This window comes from Acartia tonsa, chromosome 3, assembly GCF_053477335.1.
Source record: "Acartia tonsa isolate MP-2025a chromosome 3, ASM5347733v1, whole genome shotgun sequence".
Lineage (NCBI taxonomy): Eukaryota > Metazoa > Arthropoda > Copepoda > Calanoida > Acartiidae > Acartia > Acartia tonsa.
This window is the reverse complement of record NC_137262.1, coordinates 9,608,986-9,632,916: the sequence shown is the minus strand read 5'-3', so window position 1 is coordinate 9,632,916 and position 23,931 is coordinate 9,608,986. Positions and strand designations below refer to the sequence as shown.

General features: G+C 32.3%; 1 protein-coding gene across 1 annotated transcript; it reads right to left on the bottom strand.

Annotated features, from left to right (window-relative positions):
* Positions 1-5,545: 5,545 nt before the first annotated feature.
* LOC145313252 (uncharacterized) lies at positions 5,546-10,504 on the bottom strand. Its single transcript, XM_080152573.1, has 4 exons — positions 9,608-10,504; positions 7,470-8,006; positions 7,002-7,234; positions 5,546-6,414 (listed from the first exon to the last, which is right to left on the bottom strand). The coding sequence occupies exons 1-4, from the start codon at positions 9,611-9,613 to the stop codon at positions 6,204-6,206; spliced, it is 987 nt and encodes a 328-aa protein (XP_080008699.1). The 5' UTR covers positions 9,614-10,504; the 3' UTR covers positions 5,546-6,203.
* Positions 10,505-23,931: the final 13,427 nt, after the last annotated feature.

The window sequence follows — 23,931 nt, the reverse complement described above, 5'->3', positions numbered from 1 at the left end:
TAAATTCTTAATAAAACTTAGTGAAGATATTTTGAATGTAAAATAAATTGATCTCTGAAAGTTTAGCCATCTATCTTGAATAGGAATTGAGAAAATCACAAAAACTTGAAAATCTAGGAATCGATATAGCACCCAAAGTAACAGAAAGTTGGACAAAACAATGTATAGATTAGATGGGCATATGCCATAGGAATCTTCACTAAAAATTTCAGCTGTCTATCTTTAATAGGAGTTAAGAAAATCACGTTTCCCCCATAGCGTTACGGACGGACTGACGGACGGATGGACAAAATGAATTATAGAGTAGCTTCGCTATTAAAAAAAAAGATTTATTCTTATTCTTCATTCCTAAAAAAAACTTGATATTTCTTAACTCTTCAATTTTTGGTTTATTTGCTATAATATAATTAAATGGCCTTTCTTCTTTCCAAATTGCTTTTCAATAAAGGTCATCCAAAGCTTAAATAAGGTCATTATCTAAATCTTATGTAACATTAATGAAACTGTACTCTTAAGTAAATTTTTTACAAAATTAAAAAGGTCCAATTAAAAAAATTGCCTTTCAGTCCAGCAAGGTTGAAAACTGAGATAAAATTTGAACTATTTGAAAACAATGAAGTTAAATTTTGCAAGCACAAATATTTCAGAATACAAGTTATACAACTATTGTTAAGAAGTTTAGGGACTACAATCGTTTAAGCACAATATGCAGATCATAAACATAAAAAAAAATTACATGCTCATATTTTATTGGTTGTAAACTATAAACTCTTTTATTACTAAGACTCAATCAATTTATTTTAATTTATGTACACATGATAAGTCCTAAATAATTTTGCTGTAGATTTATATCCTTTGGCAACATTGATTTATTTTTTGCTATTTTGAAAAACAATCCAGTTTTTATTTTTGCAGATATTATTGAACAGAAAGTGTATTCTGTGCAAAGAAAGGTTAGCAAAGGGTCACTCCCAGTACACAACCGGCCAGTAAGCAACTAAATCATAGGCGTATGGAAGGGGAGTGTAATGGGGAGGGGGGTTGTCAACACCACCCTATAATATGAATTTTGGCAGAACTGCCTTTTCTCTATTTTATCCCTTATGAATTCCTGTGCACTTCACTAATTACAAAATGATTTAGGATTTTAGTTTAGGTAATTGGAAACCTCATAAATTTTCACCAAATACCCCTCCCTCGCCTACTAATTTTTCAGACAGATTTTTTACATTGTAAATAAATAGGTTTAATTGTGATTCTCATGTACACCACTTTTTACAAAAGGATTAAGGCTTAGAGTGTTTCGGTAAATAAAGTCGTAATTAATCTTCGGCCAATATCCCCTCCCCCCCTATTTTTCAGACAGATTTAGTACATATTAGATAAGACATTTTTTTTCTTGTATCCAAATATTCTTATATAATTCAACTTTAAGTAATAATGGAATAATGATAAAATAACCATAACTTGAGCCTTAAAATTGTGATTCCTGTGGCGATTAAGCAATATTTCTTTTTTTCTGGGTTATGTTTATTTATACTACTGTCTAATTTTCATACTAATATGGATGTTGTCATCCTTGTTTGTATAAAATCATTATTAAAATATTAATATGAATGGTATTCATGTAAAGATTATAGTGTCTCAAGTCTTTTATACCTCCCAAAATAAATGGTTTTACTTGATTCTATTACATTTAATCAATGCGGTACAGTTTGATGTATTATTTACTGTATTCATAAAGTTTGGAACTCAAAACCATGTATTACTACGTTGAGTCATAGAACAATACGTGGATATATTGACAGGGGGATAATTACAGGGATCTACAAGGATAAGACAAACATAGATAAATTCATGTACATCTCCAATGGTGCTACACAAAATGCCCCTTCTGTAGATTACAATTAGTGGTTGAAACGTGTGGACACCTCATCTATTGGTCAAGGGGGTTGATGTGGGTTTTGTTATTTTAGCAAGCTGCAAGCAACACTACATCAGAGTACTTAAAAATCTGGTGAAACATCCATGTAATAATTTATTTATTGTTTTAAATTGTCTGGGGTTGGTTTCTCGTCTCCAACTGCCATGACAAAAACAACGCATTGCATAAAATAGGAAAATTCATGAAGCAAACGAAACTATTCTACAAATATGCTCTTTTGTAATAGGTAGTTGGCCACCAAATCGATCAACCAACCATATGAATTAGTTTCTGGAAAGTAAAGAAAAATATTAATTCTTTTGAAAATATTTTAGTTCATTTTTCAGCGCTTAGTGTCATATTTTTAAAGCCCTTAGTGTTAACAAATCAGGTAGATTTTTCTAGTCTAAAAATCCATTTCCCCTATCCGATTTAAAAAAATGTCGATAGAGCTGAAGCCTAGCTGCGCAAACGACAACTCTATCACATCGATGTATGGGACCAAAATACCAATTTTGAAGAATCTTGAATACAATAAATTTTTTTGTCTGGCTACAACTGTTGCTGTTCACCAAATGCATAGATCAAGGGGAAAAAGAATCTACCCAAAGAAACCTTGGATAATTTGTATCGTGGCTTCTGACCCAAATAGAGAGACTCCTAACCACATTAAAATAGCTCAATACCATGCAATGATCTGTATAAAGATTTCATACAAGTACAAATCTATTCTAGTTTAGCAATTTCATAGATTTTTTCCTAAAAACATAAATAATTTATATTGTAGGACATTCGTAGAGCACTTACAAACATTATTTTGAACCCTGTTAACTCAAAAATATGTAAAATATATCTAATTTCTATGACAAAGCATTCTAAGACGACTTTTCTTCTTTCTTCCTACTTTTTTATTTACTTAAATTTAGATAATAATTATTTTCATATCATTATAATACTTTTTATATTAATTCAAAATTAGAAAGAGCAATAAACGCTATTTATACTTTTTGAACTGCTCTAATTTTGTAACACTAAATTTGTCTTTGTGAAAAGGAATGCTTTTTGGCAGACAGTTCAAAATAACAATGGCATAAAGTAATAATTTGATAAGCTGAAAAGATTAGGCCTAAGAATAAATACTCAAAATAAATCTCAAAAAGAGGGGGATGTGGATGATTTCCACCCAAACATTTAACTGTCTCACGAAAAAAGATTGGAAGAGGGTATTTTTGAGGTGGGGGTTTAAGATTTTGTTGTTTTAAAGGAAAAAGGGGGAAACAAGAATAAGATTTAGTTGTTGGCCATTAGTTAAGCTGGTTTTCATCAAAATTATTAGAAGGATACATGCTTATTTATTAATTAAGTCAGACTGTTTAAATTGAAATGCCCCATAGAAAGCTTTCCCCTTACCGTTTTCCTGAAAGTACTATGTTAAGTAATTTACTTCAGATAGAGCAAAGCTCTGTTAACACAAAATGCCAATCTGTATAAAGAAACAGGATGTTTGTTAGTTTGTTTGTATGTGTATACCATGGATATCTTTATCTATTGGACCGATATTGCTTTCTTTAGAGTTAAGCTTCTGGGAAGGCAAATAACTATTTTTTTTTTTGGGGGGGGGAGTGGGGAGTACATCCACACTCCCAAGAGAAATCGTCCTAATTTGTTTTATAAGATGAACTGAATTTAGTTTCCGAAAGTGTGCGTAGCTTCCGCGTCCTATCTCAATATTTGCTACTAGCTAAAAAAGCTTCAAACTTCAAAAACAAATCAAAATTTGAAAAATTTAAATTTTTGAATGTATAATGTATTAATCGTTTATACATTAAATCGCTTTTCCATTTGACCGGAGTCGCTGAAAATAGGGTCTGCAATAATTGGGTTATCTGCTGTACACTTTAGGAAACTAGGGCTCGAATAGGAAATTTATTTCAGCTGATCTTTTATAATTAGAAGAAAATAATATTCATATTCTTTTGCCAATTTTAATGTAGCCTTAAATGGATCTTTAAGACGTTTGGATAAATTAAACAAAATATTGAGGAAATTAAAAACCAAAATTAAAAGCCTTTATTTAAAACAAAACAAGTGAAAACCTATAAAATTTTCAAATCTGTCACCCGAAGCCTCAGACGCAGCCGCCTGACAAAGCGGCTTTTTTTTTATAGCTGTACCCACTGAAAACCTCAATAAAACAGCTAAGACAAAAACTTAAGTAGCAACAGCAGCAGCAGTTAAGCAACTATAGATAGTAAGTTTGGAAATTATTGTTATTTTTAAGAAACACACAAAGAGGACACGCACCACAGATAAACCGACATGGGTCACTTATAAAGTATCTTTTAAATTAGATTAACTCAATATTTGTTTTTTGGTAATTGGCTTTTCTGTTTTTTTTTCGTGTCGATATCTAATATCATTTTTCTTCAATCCTTCATAGAGGGGCCGTTAGTTTTATAATATTTACTTTCATAACTCAGTCAAAACAATCATGGTATCAAGCTTGATATGTGCGAATTTTCAAACAAGGATGACAACATCAATAAAATCGCAGCTCGATAAATTATGTAGTCAGATAAGGAATATTATTAATAAAAGGTATAAACAACTGTGATAATGACGTCAAAGTAATAGTTATAGGGTTGGTACGTTGCTACCTTGTTGTTACAAAAACAATCATGCATAGTTCAAAATCGATTAAATTGATAGGACGATTCTAACATGCCTAGATTGACTATCAGAGCAATGCGTTGTAAACGTGCTGATGGACGGATAGACCCTAAAAATAGAAAAACTGCGTTTTAAAAAAGTGTACTCCATTCTTTGCAAAGTGTATTAAGCTGTACTGTGTGTTTCATAACTAGTAATTTTCCACACAAAAAATTCTGAATCGCAGTGGACTTTTTGGCAAAGTTTCAAAAAAATTGCAATAATTGACCGATTAAAGTTACCTTTTTTCCTCTATAAATGTGGATTTTAAAAAAGTTAAGTAACCGTCTCTGGCGTTTTATTACCAGCAATATAGATTAAGATAAATGTTACTGTTTTAAATTTTCAATAGTCGCATTTACAGGTAACTTTACAAAGTGTCTAAAAAATAAGCCATGTAACGTCATAAAAATGAGAGAGATGAGAAGAGAAGTGGGAAAGAAAACCCCTAAAGAGAGATCGATAATGCCTCATTTTTATGCCGTCCCAGATGATGGCTGATTTTTGAGACACTTTTGACAAACTGCAACGAAAACAGCAAGAAAATCAATGATCCGCATTCAAGCAGCATGAATATTCTTAGACAAATGTATCTATAGCATCAGCATACAACCAATTCTGCGACTTTGGCGTAATATATAGCGCACCTGTTCATGGCAGGGTTAATGATGGGTTCAAATCTCGTTTCAACACTGCGACATACTAAAGACGATGAAAATGGTTCCTACTGTTCCTAAGGTGAGTGGTCAACATTGATACACAAGAGTAAGGGAAACGCCTGGGCCCGAAAACGGTTGCAATTTAATGCCATGTGCAGTTGTAAAATCCAGACTCTACATAAAATGACTAGTAAGTAAATTGTAGAATAGCTACTTCATCTAACAAAACTATAATTATATAGGTCAACACAAATTTGTAGTTCTGTGTATTATATTACAAAACCTTTAAAAAAACAAATATATTTTGACTAAATTGTGACTCACAGTCTTATCATTTTTATAAATAAATAAGTGTTTTAAGGATGAAAACATAAAAAATTAAATACTCATTTTAGCTGAAAAAAATATAGAAAAAACAGCAAATTTAAAGAAAATTTTACGAGTTACAAAAATTTTAAATATATCACATAAATGTTTTTTTTTTTAATGAACCTTTTCTGAGTAATAAGAGGGTTACACTTAATTATAAAGTTTGATTTGTATATTCTTTTTATTTTTTTAAAAAGATTTAAGCAAATACACAAAATTTAAATGATGATCATTTGTTAATCGTCTGCCTAATTTAGGTGGAGACTTATATTGGGATACACATTTATTTGTTTCTTTCTTTTTGCAATTTTCACGTCGTTTTATTAAAGTACAAAAAGAAAATATAAGCGGGAGGGGAAAATAGGAGTTGACCGCTCAAACGAAAGACATTTATATAAGCTAAACTTTGTCGATATGTACTATATTGAAATCAATTGACATTATGAATCTTTAACTGATATATCATTATTCAGTCGTTTTAAATTTTTATTAATTACAAATTACAACAAGATATAAATAGCTGCCTTTGAATTTTTGAATAATTATTCACATCTAAAACTTAGACCCTGTTGGTTATCAATTTCATTAAAAACATTATCATTGTCTTTATCGAGAAAATCACTGGTTATATCTTTTTCAAGTTTGTCAAAGGACAGATTGTCTTTGTCAGAGTCTCTGTCATTGAAGAGAAAATTGTCCAATGATAAATTCCAGAGTTTTGAGATTCTTGTTGGTGTTATGTCTGAACTATCCCTGAAAAAATAATAAAATGTTAAATACATTTTAATAGGTAGAAGTTCAAAATTAACCAAGGTTGACAACATCCATAAAGGCTAAACACTGAGTTGGTAGGACAAACGGACAGTAACACTTATATAGTGTCAGAACTGAATGATCTAAAATTAAGTATATAAGAGTCGAAGCAAAATTGTAAGTAAATTCATTGAAAAACTGCTTGATACAGGAATATGTTTATGTACATACTTACATTTTTAGAACTTGATTATAGAGTTGCTTCGCTTTTAATATTGTACTTGTTGTCCCAGAAATCAATATACCAAAAATACGATCAATCGGATAATTATATCACATAAAAATTTGTTGTTAAAAAGTAAAAAAATCAACATTTTTAAAATGAACGTACGAACATTCTGGTAATGATCATAGAGTTGCTACGCTTTCTAAATCGTACCTAACAACTAAAGGAATTACCATGCAAAGTTTGAAATCGATAGGACAATTCTAACATGCCTAAATTACCGAAAAAAGCTATCCGTTTCGGACGGACGTTCGGACGTACTGACCCTTTTTATAGAAAAGCTTCGCTTTTAAAAATTTACCTGAGAAAATCCAGGTCATCCATTTCCGAGTCTGTGCCAGAAAAATACCCATGGGAGCTGGCGACACTTGTCCGCCGGCTGTTCAAGGTGGCAACATTCACCCTGGGCCTTTTAACAGCCAGGCTGGCGTCGTCACTGCTGTTATACTCAGGTACTGATTGTAAAATGTTTGGGAAACCAGGGTTGGTTTCCACGTAGCTTAGCACAGGATCAACATTCTTGGACAGGTAATCCTGCAATTTATACATGTATTACAATTTTACCCTTTTGTAATAATGCATAAGAAAAATAAGTAAACAAAAACTAAGGTTTATACAGCAGGCCTTGCATTATTTAATTATGTTTTAAATGTTACTTAAATAGAAAGGAATTATGAATAAATAAAAACCAATATAATTGAAGTATGTTAAAACGATTTAAAACTCTTCTTAGTTGATAACAATAAAAGGAAACAGATTTCTCATCTACCTGAACATGTTTTCTGAGATCAATATTTTCTTGAAGCTCAAAAATAGCTTCAAAAGCATCGTCAAAGCTCAGAGCATCAGAAAAACTTGATGCTGATGAAAAAGATGATTCTGAGAAGCTTGACATTGACGAGGTAGATGAAGACTCAGACAAACTTCTTGCGTTAGAACAAGAGGAGGATAAATCTGACAAAGGAGAGACTGTAGAAAAAGGTGATGTTGATCTTGACCCGCAGGGAGTGGATAATATTGAGGATCTTCGCGCCACAATCCTTGCTGCAGGCGATTTAGGGCCAGACTTTCTTTTATAGGAATCCGATCTTGTAATGCGAATTTTTGGCCTGCTTGATGTAGATAAGCGTATTGAGTTAGTTAAAGCTGGTTTATTGTTGGCAATTGTTAATTTAAGAGTATTTTTATTGGTTTTTGGGCTTGGCTCAACATTTTTGTGTAAATTACTGTTTTTCTGTGTTGCTGTGTTTTCTGGTTGCTTGATGTAATCATGGTCGTGGGCTACTGCGTCCAATATTTGGAATCCCTAAAAATTAAAAAAAATTAACAAAATTCTGACAAGAACGAAAAATTACATAGATATCGGACAAAATGTATTAAGTTTTCATAATTTTTCTTTAATTGATAAATAGAAAATTTCTGTCTTTGTTTACCGAAAACAACAAAATAAACTCCATCCCCCTCTCCCTTGAACCATTTGAATTAATTGAATATAAACTAAATGACATACAATCAGGAATCTTTATATAAACCCCCAATGATGTTGAACAAATTACCCCTACTGTAAATTAAAATTATTAGTTAAAATGCCTATACAATTTTAATAAAAGTACCCAAAGTTATAAACCAGCAAATAAGAGACTTGGATTATAATTCTATCGGTACCATTATAATTAACAGTCAAATGTCTTTCTCCCTGAGTTCAATTAAGAATCTAATTAGTTATATTCAGTGTGTGAAATGAATGATAACTTATTCAATATTTATTTAATAATGAAATATAATTCCAGGAATTCCCGTAAGTTTTCTAATTGAAATACCACAGAACCTTTTACATTTTCTAAATATAATAGATAACATTCTATTACAAGCGTTGATGCTCTATAATAAATGTTGCGCGTCTATATATTAATTTTACTTTTTGACATTTGTTTGGTTTTTTAGTAGCGTAGCTACTCTTTAAATGAACTAAACTTTTCAGTTCAGCGATCCATTAACAAATCGTGCCAAACATTAGTTTTGATGCATTTTCTTAATCAAAGATTTTACAAGCTTGTTATTGGCTGCGCTTCTATTGGACATTATTATTTTTGTTTCTTTTTATCCCTGGAATTTGACTACGCTAATTGTAAACATTATTTTCCTTGTTTTTAAAAGCGAAGCTTTTCTATAATTAGGGTCGGTCCGTCCGTACGTCCGTCCGTCCGTCCGTACGTCAGTCCGTACGTCCGTCCGTCCGTCCGAGATAGATAGCTTTTAATCGTTAATTTAGGCCTGTTAGAATTGTCCTATCGATTTCAAACTTTGCATTATGATTTCTGTAGTAGTTAGGTACGATTTAGAAAGCGTAGCAACTCTATAATCATTACCAGAAGTTCCGTACGTCCATTTTAAACATGTTGATTTTTCTACTTTTTTAACAACAAATTTTTATGTGATCTAATTATCCGTTTGATCTGATTTTTAGTATATTGATTCCTAGGATAACAAAGAACAATATTATAAGCGAAGCAACTCTATAATCAAGTCCAAAAATGTAAGTATGTCCATAAACATTATCCTGTATTAAGCAGTTTTTCAACAAATTTACCTACAATTTTGATTCGACATTTATAATTTATGTTCCAATTTTTCAGTTTAGATACTATACAAGTGTTAATGTTCGTTTGTCCTACCGTTTCAGTGCTTCGCTTTTATGGATGTTGTCATCCTTGTTATTACTGGAATTTACTACTCTCTTTGTGAACATTATTTTTCTTGTTTTTTTGGTGAAATTAAGTATTACTATTTTTTTTAAGTAAAATAGTTTGAGAGCAATAGAATAAAAGCTAGAACCATATGGTGTATTTATATCAAATAAAGAAACAATTTCTTATCACATACAATATATAAAGATAAGAATATTACCTGCATTTTAATGCTTGAAAAAAAAATCACTAATCACAAACTTTCCAACGCCGCTGGTTGAATCAACTAATAACTTTTTTTTTCTTCGCTCTGCTTGACTCTGACGTAAATTGATTAAACACCGGTTTTTTTCACCTTGCTTGGCCCTCTCTGGAAATAGTAATGGTAGATGTTTTTACTCTGTGAATGGCTCTGCTGTAATATTACAATACAAGCATTTCTTCTCTATCTAGAGCTCCTCTCTCTCTCTCTCTCTCTCTCTCTCTCTCTCTCTCTCTCTCGCTCTGTATATATAACTAGGAGACTGAGTGTATGTTTGAATGATAAGGAGAATGTTTATGAGTCATGGATAATAATTCTTGACAACACGACACACACACAGAGAGAGAGAACTAAATATTTTTTAATAAAATTTCATCAGACTAGCACAGGCTTACACGTCCACTAAAACACTGTGCATGTGTGTGTGCGTGTGTGTGTGAAGATTATATTTGTATCGCTTGTGGTACCACTGCACTCATCACCAAGGATGACAGCATTTATTAAAGCGAAGCTTAACTAGATTTCCGGTTCCTTTAATATAGAAAAAAACAGAATGGTAATGAAATTTTTCTGCATAAAAATTGTGCCGTATCGTCCTAAGAATCATGATTTCAACAATTTATGATTAAAATGAAGTAGTTCTTAGTTTCTTTTACGTACGTTATAAGTCAAATCATAAATCTTTCAATCAGTTTTTGAAGTGGATAGAACGATTCTAACATGCCTAAATTTATAAGCAAAGATATTCTATCACAGGAAATTGACTGACCGAGGTGTCCTAAATGTAGAAAAGCTTCGCTTTTAAACCCTGCGTGTAAGCCGGACATATGGTATATGAGAAAGCTCCCTACTACTACTACTTGAAGTTGAACCCATGCATGGTTTCAACTTTAACCACCTGCATTTCCCCTTTCCTGTGCAATCACCCACCCCCCCCCCCCCTCCAACCCTCTCCTCTCTCTAACATTTTCCGGCTTTCCCTGTATAAATATCTAGTGGATTAAAATGTATTAGACTTAGACTTTTATTGATTTTCCAAATATGAATTATTTTCTACGTAGACTTTAGCGTAGCTTAGAGTTTATATTTCCGCTTTATAACAAATTTATTTTCCTTATTTATCAAACTAATGGATTCGCCCCTATCATCTAAGGGCTCTGAAGGTGGGGAGATTCAGAAAAATAGTTTGACAAACTCCCAAGACTTTGATTTAGTTTAAAATAACCCAAAACCGTATTGAAGTCTATAGAAAGCTTCTCTATAATTGGAGAATTAAATCTGTAAGCATGATCTTAAAGGATACAGAAAAAAAGCGGACTACTTAATGTAAAAGGACAGAATTAAGAATCTAAACGAATTAAGTCAAATTAATATTTTTATTCTGAAAATCCGCCAAACAGAGCACTTTTTGATTAGGAGACTGAAAAGTTTACGGATACTTACACTAACATATCATAAGCCCTTTAAATTAATTAATAAAAAAAGAAAAAAGAAGTAGAGAACAAGGGCGTCCAAGCTTTTTCATTTAGGGGGAGGGGGGTAAAAATTTAAAATTCAAATTCATTTGGAGGGGGTAATCAACCCCTTTAACCTTCCCCCCATCATAGACGTCCAAGGGGGGGGGGTAATGGGGCGATTACCCCCCCCCCAAACCGAATTACCCCCCCCTTAAAAAAATTTTACCCCCTCCCCCCCAAAAAAAAGCTTGGACGCCCCTGCCCCCCATTGGACTTCCTTGGTAGAGAAATTGCTTTGTTAATTTAAGCTGTGGGCGCATCAAGTCTAGCTTATTATATGGAAAGTGTACCCATTATGTTTATCGTTACAGAAATCCCCGTACAAGAAAATTGAGAATTTATAAATCCAAAATTAGAGCTTTCAATTATAACAGTAAGAACGGGTCACAAAATTAGAAATTCTGTAAATAATCATTTAACATAAACGTCATGGGCTTTTTAAATATTTCATTATCTTTCATTCAAATGTCATTTACTTGCGTAATATAAACGTTATTTAAATTTATGAGATAATATTTACTTGGTAAATTTTTCGTGTAAAATAAAATTTTTCTATGTCAAAAACGTCTACTTTCTTAATTTTGATAGAAGACGTTCAGCCTTCAATTGCGATAATTTAACAGTATGTATAGAATATTAATGTTGCACCCCCCCCCCCCCCTACAAAACAGACTAAAACCTTCCCTGGATCAATTTCAAATAATATTCTGTAATGATCAGTTCAGCCATTTATGATATCTTTCGGAACATACCAAAGCATACACACAACTCTTTTACTTTGACATTAAATCATATTTTTTAAAAATGTGATGACCAGATCGATTAGACATGATGTTACACGATGCCTGTAAAGCTACGTTTGTATGGATGTTTATATTCTTGTATTGAGAGATGGCTTAACCTTTATTTCCCCCCAAGGGTAGGTATGAGTCATGCTCCAATATTCTCCTTGTCTAAATAGAGTAACAGTCAAAACAAGAAGAGTTTTATTCATTAATGTGAATTAGAAGATGAAGAAAGTCCATCAAAAAATCAGCATGTTACGTCATAAAAACGGGGATTATCCATCTCTTTTTAGGGGTTTCTTTTCCCACTCCTCCTCTCCTCATCCCCCATTTTAATGACGTCATTGAGGGACTTTTTTCGTCTTCAGCAAATTAAAATATTTTTTGAAAAATTTTAACGTTCAACTTCGAAAAAATTCCGAACGAAGTTGCTCTTCTGCTTACTTTTTCTGTCTGTCAATCCGGAAATTGTAGAATACGATGTTCTAGGCTGCTATTTTAGGGGATTTTATTTCAATGCACAAAATAGAAAAACAATTAAACCTCTGAAGTTGTAGTAATACAAAGTTAAACATTGTCTTTCTATCCGTCTGTCTAAAGCTAGAGATCTCGTTATGAGACCAATATGAGTCATCCAACCTCTGAAATAAATATTCCTTTTTTAATACTGCGGAATTCTATTCTATCAAAATCTTTTGCCTTTGAAAATTAAAATTGCTATTGCGAATTAGATATTTTAGGGATTAGTGCATAAATTTAAAAAAAAAATACAGGTCTTACCTTGTATAACACAAAGTAGAAAGATGTCTGTCTTCCGTCCGTACGTCTGAAGCTTAAGGTAACCGCTAGAGGCCAGAGACCAGGGTTGAAACAATTAGTAATCTAATCTATAATTCAAGTCCCATCTGAGGCGATACAAGAGGAAGATTTTATATCAATTTATTGAAGAAAATTATTGTGAAGAAAACTTTATTCCGCATTGTTCTACTTTCAACATTCTTCTCCAAAGGTGAGTCATACAATAAATTTAACACGCAACGATCGTTCTATAAATCATTGTTTATAATTATGTAATTCAATATGTAATTCCTATATTCTATTTTGCGTAAACCTATGATGTTTCTAGATAGAATATTAGGATTAAACAGTACACCGTAGTTGCACATATACTCAATCTTTACACCATGTTTTTAGGCTATTGTCTTGGGGGGTAGGACAAAACTCATATTATATATATATTTTTTTTTTTTTTGGGGGGGGGGGGATAACCCATCACTTGCACATTTATTATTAAAATTATGTGTCTCAAAATTATGTGATTTAAATTTTCTTTCCTAGACGACGACATTTAAAAACTTCCATGATATTAAAAATCTTTAGAAATGGACAGTTTAATGTGCATTTTTGCAGGGAGTAAGGGAGGGGACAATGGGCAATTAATTCAATATAAGAGTTTTCGCTAAAAAGCAATGAAAACCAGATTTATCCAGAAAATTTGACCAAAATTGTAAAGGGATCATGGTTTAATATAATTTAGAACAAAATTAGTTTAAGAAAAAAATCATTTACTTGAAAATTAAATTACCAGTACATCACAATGTAGTAATATTCTGTAATTAATCCGCAAGGAATCCGCCACTTTTTTTGACAGATTCTTTAAGAATCCGGAATCCAAATCCGGCCCAAAAATTCGACGGATTGCCATCACTAAACACATAAAATGACATTTTCTTGGAAAAAATATTTGTAAAAACCAGCCATCTAACAACAAATTTCTCTGTCTGCTATATTCAAAACTAACTAAGTTAGTTAGCGGGGCATTGATGCGCTAGTACCCAAAGTCAGGCAGAACCTGCTGAATTCTTGCACATTCCCTTTAAGCCAGTACCCAAAGTCTGAGACTCTTTAAATTGAATATTCGATCCATTGTCCCCTCTCTTACTCCCTGGCATTTATGCGTGTTGTCTACAAATGACTCGAACTTAAAACCTGCTTAATGATGTTTGTCTGTTTTTCTGTATTGTCCTTGAATTGACCTAAACGCTGACATGATTTCGATAGTATTTTCCTTTTCAGGGAACTTGCAAAAATACTCCTTGCAAATGGTAATTTTCTAGTATATCACATGGATTCCATGCCACTACTCTGCATAGACGTCCAAGGGGGGGGGGGGGTAAAGGGGTAATTGCCCCCCCAAAATGTATTTGGGGGTGCCCCCAAAATTTCGGATTTTTAATTTTTACCCCCCCCCCCCCCCCCAAATAAAAAAAATGCCTATATGAAATAAATATTACCCCCCCCCCCCCAAATGAGCTTGGGGTTGCCGTAGACAACCCCTAAAATTTTTATTTTCAAAATTTTACCCCCCCCCCCCAATAAAAAAGCTTGGACGCCCCTGCTACTCTGTGTTTGTTTGAATGTCCAGCAAGATCTCGTAGGCTGACAGCAAAATACTTGGATCATGGAAAAAAAAACAAAGGAGTACTTTAACAGTATAGCGTTTAAAGTAAAAAGTTTAAAAGTAAATATTCCAAAAATTATCAAAATGCAAAATCACGAATTCAATTAAAATAATTAAAATGTGTAATGAAAATATTTTGTACTCTCTGTTTAATGAAGCGAGCAGTTATTATCTGATATACATATAAAAATAAGTACAATGTTGCTCATGAGAAGAGGAGCATCAATAGATTAACAAGGATGGCAACGTTCATAAGAAGAGAGCACCAAAAAAATGGGTGGACAAAGTAATGTAATAGAGTTCGATGGTCATAAAAGGAAAAAGAAGGAAAATATTATAAAAATCACCAAACCCACATGAAAAATATAATGCAGCATGACCGACGGACCAAATAAGTTGGCTAATAAGTTGATAAGTGGGGGGGGGGGGGGGGGTGACCCTACACAATCTCTGGGGGCAAATCTCAGGGAAAGAGGGGATATTAGGCTGTTGATTACATTAGTCCCCAAAGTTTTATAATAACGTTTTTATATTCGTTGGCTTAACAACTTTAAGGACTTTTATTGAATTTTAATTGGTTGGTTAATTGTGTTAAGATTCCAACAATTCAAGCACTAATTGCAGTCTACAGATGGGGTAATTACATCTATATATCGGCCATTTTAGATCTCTGGCTAATTTTCCTCATAGTTTAATCCGACTAACGAACTAGCTCTGAACAAATTTTATCATGACATATTAAAGATATCCATGACTAACGAACTAAGTCTGAATGAAATTTATTATGACTAACGAACTAGTTTCTGAATAAAATACTTCATACCATCAAAGAATGATATACTAAAGGAAGAACTGTAAAAATGCGAATAAATAAAAGATTATAGTCTAATTTAAATCTTTTCAACAATCTTAGATACACCTTTATGACATTCTCTACAAAATTTTATCTATGTAACAGCAATTGATTTATTACTATCAGTATTACCCCCCTCCCCCCCCCCCCCCCAATAAAAAAGCTAATACGCTCCTACACTCTCCTCAATTTTTTAAAGGATGGTGTCAAAATTTCACGTTCGCTTCGCACACCCCACTAAGCAAAACCCAAACAAATAACAAAATTTTGTACAAAGTAGTTTCCAAAAGCTTGCTTTATCCTGAAAAAATAGAACCATCTATGGTTATTGTCCTTTTTCGTTTTGGCTAATTTGTAGTTGCACCCTCTAAAATATGTTCCGTGAAATCGGTGCATAAAGATTTTGCTTCCGTTCCACTTCAACTTTGCATAACTTTAAACATTGCAATGCAACATAAATACTTTAGTCGGACACCTGATATATGTCATCTAAAATACAAAGTGGTACGATGTTCGTCTGTCTGCCTGAAGCTTAAGATATCTGTAACAAATGAACCGACAATGATGTACTTCTCAGAGAAAATACATACTTGTCATGCGATGTGGTTTTAAGATATTTTCTTGAGGTTGGGACACCCCCACCCTCCAAAATTTTTCTTTTATTTTGTAAAGAAAAGAAACATCGCCCCTAGAGACTAAGGGCGAAGCCACCAGTTTATTGCCACTGGTTAGTTTTAGTTACTAATTATTATCAACTCCGTAAAGAATTTTTTCATGAAATGTTCTTGAACGAGATTGTTAAAATTTGTTTGACACTGTATATTACATATTTGCATATTAAGCCTTTTAGTTTAATTGTGTTTGTTTTTAACCCTTTACAGTCGGGCCCCTTGCCGCACCTTAATCGGTCGGGGGGGGGGGGGGCGTTCAACGCCCCCCCCCCTATTATCTCAGTTCCTATTAAAGCTAGAGGGCTAATTTTTTTTGTACAAGTCCCCTGTTTAATAATGAATTTCCGACCTTTTATAAGTCTAAGTCAATTTTCGCTTCCTTCACCCTTTTATTTAACAACCTTTGTTTTTAGGTCTGTTTTTACTTAAAAATTTCAAACGGCTGTAATTTTCTTATTTTTGAAGCTAGAAGGACAATTTTTTTTGCCAGAAAATGTTTATTTTTATGCAAATTTTACATTAGAAATATCAAAATATAAATTTCAGCGGCCGCAGCTGTACTTAGCAGCTGCCAGCCGTCGCAGTCGGCGGTCGGCGGGAAAACGGCGGCGGATCTTTATACATTATGTGGACATGTAAGAAAAGCTTAAGTTTAAAATTCTCTAAAAGTCTCTAAGTCAAAAATTGCGGCCACAGGAGCCTTTTAAAGATTTCTAGAGACCTGGAGAATCAGGAACTGCAGGATCATACCTGGAACCTGAAAGTGACTTGAACACCTGTATTTCATATGAGGATGTACTACTAGAGGATATTTTAGTATTTTGGTATGATAAAATGCTTTGTTTTAGTCAAAAAAATAGTTTTGCTCTGTACCTGGATGATCCTGCCAGGTTTGCTGGCATCCTGTGCCCGCCAGGATGGAGATATTCAAAAAATTCTAACTCTCAGTTATGTATAATACCCATACCATACCATACCCATCACGCAGTTTGGGCTCTTTATCTTTCACACACAGAAAATGAGATAGAAAAAACCGGAGGGGGGGGGGCGTTAAATGCCCCCCCTCCCCCAACCGTTAAGGGTCAATAAAGCTCTTTATAGTGCCTATAAAAAATGACGTCATACAAGACAAATGACCAATATTAGGCCAACACTAAATTACGACCAAAAACCAACATCATAATGTCATAATATCTATGTTGCGTTCAAGTCTCTACGATACCTATCCATGCTGCGTTCAAGTCTCAAGGTAAACACACAGACAAACAAACATCCTGTTACTTTAGTATAAAGATTGATGAAATATGCTAGTCATGACCACTTTTATTAATACCAAAACTTTACATAGCACAGGAATATTTCTTAAACACCAAAAAACTAGAGTTTATGACGATTCTAACGATATGCATAACTGTTTTCTACTATTAACACAAGCCGCACAATTTGAATTTTAAAAATATACGCATTTTTGCACACTCTTTAAATTGGTCATGGTCCAAAAATCTTCCAAAAATAGGTACTTTGGAAAAACCGGCTTTTTAAGGCATAATTTGTTGAAAATTGCCAAACATTTTTTCTTATACAAATTGCCACAACCCAATGAAGAAATTAAGATATAGATTATTAATTTCTGTCAATGGCAAGTGGGTTATATTAAGCAATACTTTTGTCCTATTAAAAAAAAACACCTGTAGTTGACATAAGTAAAAGTCCAGGATGTAATTGGAAAAAAATATGTCATTGTTATTTTAGCAATGGTCAATTTTATTACAATAAGGTCGACATAAAGCAAATTCAAAAACTGCTTTTCGATCGACAATTTGCTAACAACGTCCAATATAGAAACAAAACAATATTAGAAAATAGCTGTATCTAATCTTTAAAAAAAATCACAAAACCTCATATCTATTTTTCATCAATTCTAATGACTTGATTAAAATTATCTTTTCTTTACAATCGGCGTAATTTTTATCGAAAATAAAAAAATTAGGAAACAAAATAAACTAAGTTAATTCAGTAAATTCATTTTTCAAAATCTAATCTGTCAAAACACTTAGTATTGAATAAATTTGAATATATCTGGTCAATTTATAATAATCACTCAATGATGCATTTTATTCTTACTGTTTTATCTCGGAAAATATGTAAAAAAATTACATTTAATTGAGAAATACAAGGAAATCATGCTCTACATATATTAGTTGTACCAGGGCTCGACAGTCGTCAACCTATTATGGTAACAAGGTTGCGGCAGCTAAGCTGCGGATTGACCATGAAAATTTAGAGAAAAAACAGCTGAGCTGCGGCTGAGATTTAAAAAAATGCTTTTCTGAATATGATTGATTAAAAAAATAATTTAGTCTGCACTAAATATAAGTCCTATGTATTTTTGGGGTATTTGATGCTAGGTCAAAGACCGCAGCTGTCTACCGATACGACTGCCGAGCCCTGTGTAACAGTTAGCAAAGAACAATGTATTTTTATGTCAATTGTTTAAATATATTCGATGGCATGATTTGGTATTCGTTACATTTGTGTAAAAAGGAATATTTATTGATTAGTTTCAATAATTTGTATCAAAAAACTTTAATTAAATAGAATATTTTCACAAATTCATAAAAATATATTGATTTTTATCTATTTTCAGCGCAAAATCTTTCCAAAATCTAAATACCTTACTACAATTTTACATCAGACAACTCCCTAAGCAATAGAAAAGGGTTGTCATACCGCTTTGCAAATTCCTGTTCTTAAGTATGCTTAAATTAATACATTTTTTCGGTAGCAATTGACTTAGAAATTTTCAATAAAGAAGAAAATAAAATTCTTAGGATTAATCAACAGATAACTGTGAATACTACCAATATTTTAAGCATTTCATGGTATAAACATTTGAGAATTAACAACAAATGTTAATCATCAACCCATATTCCAACGCTTGCCGTAAAATTAAATAGACGGACAGTTTAATGGATGCACTGGTATAGCATATTGTAGAAAAATCGCGCTACACATATCTGCTAAAAATTGGCGAATCCGAATAACAAAAAGAGACTGATTGCCAAAAATATTGCACCGTTTTATTGCAATGCAAAAAAAAACTGTGGAGATGTTTTACATGAATTAATTGTGTAATTCATCTTTATCTTGGTATAGAAAATATAATTATTCTTTTTATCCAACAAATTATCAATTATATTAAAAATAGTAAAGTAATAAGATGCTATACTTAATCTAAATTTGAATGAATCTAAATGTAAATTATATTGAAGAGTAGAATAATCCGTCTGTCTAGATTAATCTAACCTCTTTACAAATTGGGCTCTTCTTTTCAGGGAATATTTATATTAGTCATACGAGGCTTCATAACTATTTTCGTGGGTGGGTGGGAGTTGTGAACACTTTAAGCCTTAAATACCAAAAAGAAACAAAAAAATGTGATGTTGTTTTTTTAACATATTTATTGTAAATGGATAGTTTACTACAAAGATGTATATTTACGATATTTATAGTGGTTTTGCTCCTAAATGATAAAAAAATGTAATCTTGATTATCAAAATTAATTTGTCTTTTATTAACTTGGGGCTGTTAATGACCTCAAATTTCTTTTTTTGTGTGTGTTAATTAATATTTTCTTTTCTATGCATTCCTATTTGGCAAGCTGGTTAGAAATACCTTTATTTTAGTTAAACCGCAGCAACTCTATAACTCGTCATGTTTATAGTCATACGTTAGATGGAGTTTAGTAAAGACCTGTTCACCTGTAAAACCTTACAGTGGCTGCTTAATTGGTGATTTTTATTAATATTTAACTCTATTACAGTTTACTGAGCTTTTCTTTTTAAAATTATAGATTAACTATGTCACATATTTTTAAAAGCGAAGCTTTTCTATAATTAGGGTCGGTCCGTCCGTCCGTCCGTCCGTCCGTCCGTCCGTACGTCCGTCCGAGATAGATAGCTTTTATTCGTTAATTTAGGCATGTTAGAATTGTCCTATCGATTTAAAACTTTGCATGATGATTTCTGTAGTAGTTAGGTACGATTTAGAAAGCGTAGCAACTCTATAATCATTACCAGAATGTCCGTATGTCCATTTTAAACATGTTGATTTTTCTAATTTTTTAACAGCAAATTTTTATGTGATCTAATTATCCGTTTTATCTGATTTTTGGTATATTGATTTCTGGGACAACAAAGAACAATATTTAAGCGAAGCAACTCTATTATCAAGTCCTAAAAATGTAAGTATGTCCATAAATATTATCCTGTTTTTAAGCAGTTTTTCAACAAATTTACTTACAATTTTGCTTCGACTCTTATACTTTTATATTCTGATAATTCAGTTTAGACACTATACAAGTGTTAATGTTCGTTTGTCCTACCGTTTCAGTGCTTCGCTTTTATGGATGTTGTCATCCTTGTTAAAAAAAAACTTTACTGCGCATTTCCTTAAACTTACTGTTTAAATTTTGGCTTTTGTTTATAATATATGCAATGCAATGTACTGGTGGCTTTGGTGTAGAACCAATACCCTAACTTTACCCAGTTATTTTAGATCAATTGGTCCGGTGGTTGCTGATATATAAAGGAAAACACGGACATATTAATTCACACACACCCCACAGCTGTACTATACAGTGTAGGCGTTCTTGGTAAGCTTAATTGCTAAAAGGTTTATCCTAAATTAAATTTTTTGGGAATTATTTTGTCATTTAATGCAATCAACCTTTTTGCACACATATCATAAATAAATTGCCACTTTTAAATAACTTTTTTCTCAAAATATTTGCAATTTTCAAACTATTTATTTTTAATTACCCTTCAATTTAATTTTGACCATCTTATAATTAAACCAAAATAATGAACTTTAAATAAGTATCTCTTGAAAATTTTTGATCAAAGTGTCAAAGTGTAATTTTTAACAAGGATGACAACATCCACTAGAATCATAGATCTAATAATTTATACAAGAAAGAAATAAAATCAAGAAACTTTGAGGATTATAGAACACATTTTAAAACCAGATATACCCAACTTTTAAAAAGCGAGGCTTTTCTATAATTAGGGTCGGTCCGTCCGTCCGTAACGGATAGCTTTTTTCGTTAATTTAGGCATGTTAAAATTGTCCTATCGATTTCAAATTTTCCATGGTGATTCCTTTAGTAGTTAAGTATGATTTAGAAAGCATAGCAACTCTATAATCATCACCAAAATATCCGTACGTCCATTTTAAACATGTTGATTTTTTACTTTTTTTAACAACAAATTTTTATGTGATCTAATCATTCGATTGATCAGATTTTTGGTATATTGATTCCTGGGACAACAAAGTATAATGTAATAAGCGAAGCAACGCTATAATCAAGACTAAAAATGTTAGTATGTCCATAAACATTATCCTGAATCAAGCAGTTTTTCAACAAACTTACTTACAATTTTGCTTTGACTCTTACACATTTATATTATGATTATTCAGTTCTGACACTATACAAGTGTTAATGTCCGTTTGTCCTACCGTTTCAGTGCTTCGTTTTTATGGATGTTGTCATCCTTTTTATGAAACAAAGATGGAATTTCTTTCAATCTTTTATACTCTAAGGTTATACTGGGTTATAAAGCATATACTTCAGTTTACATGAAAAGAAAAAGAAGCATAAAAAAATGCGATGATTTATTGAAAATAACGAAACCTTTATAGTGTTTTTGAAAGCATTACTGACAGACCGACGGTCTGAGCAAATTATATATTGGATAGTCACTAGTACAACAATGTATCACAAAAAATCATCTAACTATCCTAAAAAGCAGCCGAGAACTTTCTATAGACTTACGGACAGATTGACACTTGAATTGTTGAACAGACAAAGTGAAATTTAGTAGTTTCGCTACTACAAATACAAACAATAACCTAAACTAAAAAATTTATGCGTTGGAATGGACTTTGATAGAACAATGGCTACGGAAATTATGACTCAATTCATTTAATTTCAAGAGAAATTTTTGTTTCGTGTCAAGATTTTCCCATCTAAAAGCTTTTTAATTTTCCAACATGCATACAATTAAAGTTTAATTTATATAGTACTAGCGACTACGCCCTTAAGATGCCTCTAGGGGCACTTAAGGGGAAGAAGGGAGTAAAACCACTCAACCCCCCCCCCTCATTTTAAATTTTTGTTCTAAAAAGGAAAGTAAAAAAATTGAGGGGCTTATTTTTTCAAGGGCGATTTCTGATGGGAGGGTGGTGGTAACATCCCCCAGCTTTTATAAACCTTCCCATGACCTATGAGAAGCTACCCTGTAAAGGAGAACAAAATCAGTTGAGTGGTTAGCGAGTTCTTCAGTTAACACACCTTTCATTATTATAAAATTAATTTATCCAACCAAAATAAGAATAAGCAATTTCTACAGAATCAAAACTGTATTATATAAAATCACTAGCGGCTTCGCCCCTAGCCTCTAGGGGCTTTGCCCCAAGAGGTGATAAAAAAAAATTATTGCGAAAATCGTAAAGGACCATGGAAATCTCCTTCAAAAAAAAAAAAAAAAAAAAAAAAAAAAAAATGGGGGGGGATTTTTTGGTTTTTTGGGGGGTTGGGGGTGTCCCACCCCCCGAGAAAATAGCTTAAAACCACCACAGGACCAATAGGTAGATACTCTGAAGAGTAGAATCCGATCGGTTCAGTGGTTACCGAGATCTTAAGGGACAGACAGACAGACGGACAGACGGTCAGACGGACAGACGGACAGACAGACATCGTTCTACTTTGTATTATAGATAATTTATTACAGAAAATCTATGAAATAATAATGAAAACCGCATATCCCACCGCGCCCAAACCAGCTGAGTACAAATCTACAAAGTAAAACATTTTCTCAATACTTTGTTTTAATAAATTAAAAAAGATATCATCAATATATGTTTTTTCTCACCGAAAGATGATTTTTTTGGATTGTCATGCACCCCTTCCCCCTATTCAAATCGTCCCTTATCAAAGCATTTTGCTAGCTACTGCATATTTTTGACCGACAATAAAAAATTTCAAGATTTATAAGCTTATAATATTTTTTTGAGGGAAGTTTTAAAATAATGTCTTAAAACATGGTTTTTTTAAAAAAAAAGTTATTTACATATTTGGATCAGATTTATACTTCCAGTGGCCGAGCTTTAGTAAATGCAAAATATAAAAAGGAATCTATGCAAAGTGCAGATTTAAGAGGAAACTAGAAGGTTTTATGATCAAATCTTGTTCTATTAATCTTCCAAAAAGTACACATATTGACAATAGTCTGTGTGTCCACTATTTAATATGTCAATATGTATTAAGTTGTTCTATTATCCATCTGAAGAGTACAAATATTGATAATAATTCTGTGTGTCCACTATTTAATATGTCAATATGTTGTATGTTGTTCTATTATCCATCTGAATAGTACAAATATTGATAATAATTCTGTGTGTTCTCTATTTAATATGTCAATATGTTGTATGTTGTTCTATTATCCATCTGAAGAGTACAAATATTGATAATAATTCTGTGTGTCCACTATTTAATATGTCAATATGTTGTATGTTGTTCTATTATCCATCTGAAGAGTACAAATATTGATATTAAGTCTGTGTGTCCACTATTTAATATGTCAATATCTTGTATGTTGTTCTATTATACATCTGAATAGTACAAATATTAATGATAATTCTGTGTGTCCACTATTTAATATGTCAATATGTTGTATGTTGTTCTATTATCCATCTGAATAGTACAAATATTGATAATAATTATTTGTGTCCACTATTTAATATGTCAATATGTTTTATGTTGTTCTATTACATATCTGAAGAGTACAAATATTGATGATAATTCTGTGTGTCCACTATTTAATATGTCAATATGTTGTATGTTGTTCTATTGTCCATCTGAACGCCTACAGAGAAGCCCATCTATTCTAAAATGGTCCTAAAAATGATAAAAAAAAATTGATTTTCAAAACATTT

What these genes read in the sequence shown, in the direction of transcription:
- LOC145313252 (XM_080152573.1), bottom strand. An exon ending in ATCTCAGAAAACATGTTCAG is followed by an intron (nt 7,235 to 7,469) that starts GTAGATGAGAAA and finishes TATAAATTGCAG; the next exon opens with GATTACCTGTCCAAGAATGT. An exon ending in GATGACCTGGATTTTCTCAG is followed by an intron (nt 6,415 to 7,001) that starts GTAAATTTTTAA and finishes TTATTTTTTCAG; the next exon opens with GGATAGTTCAGACATAACAC.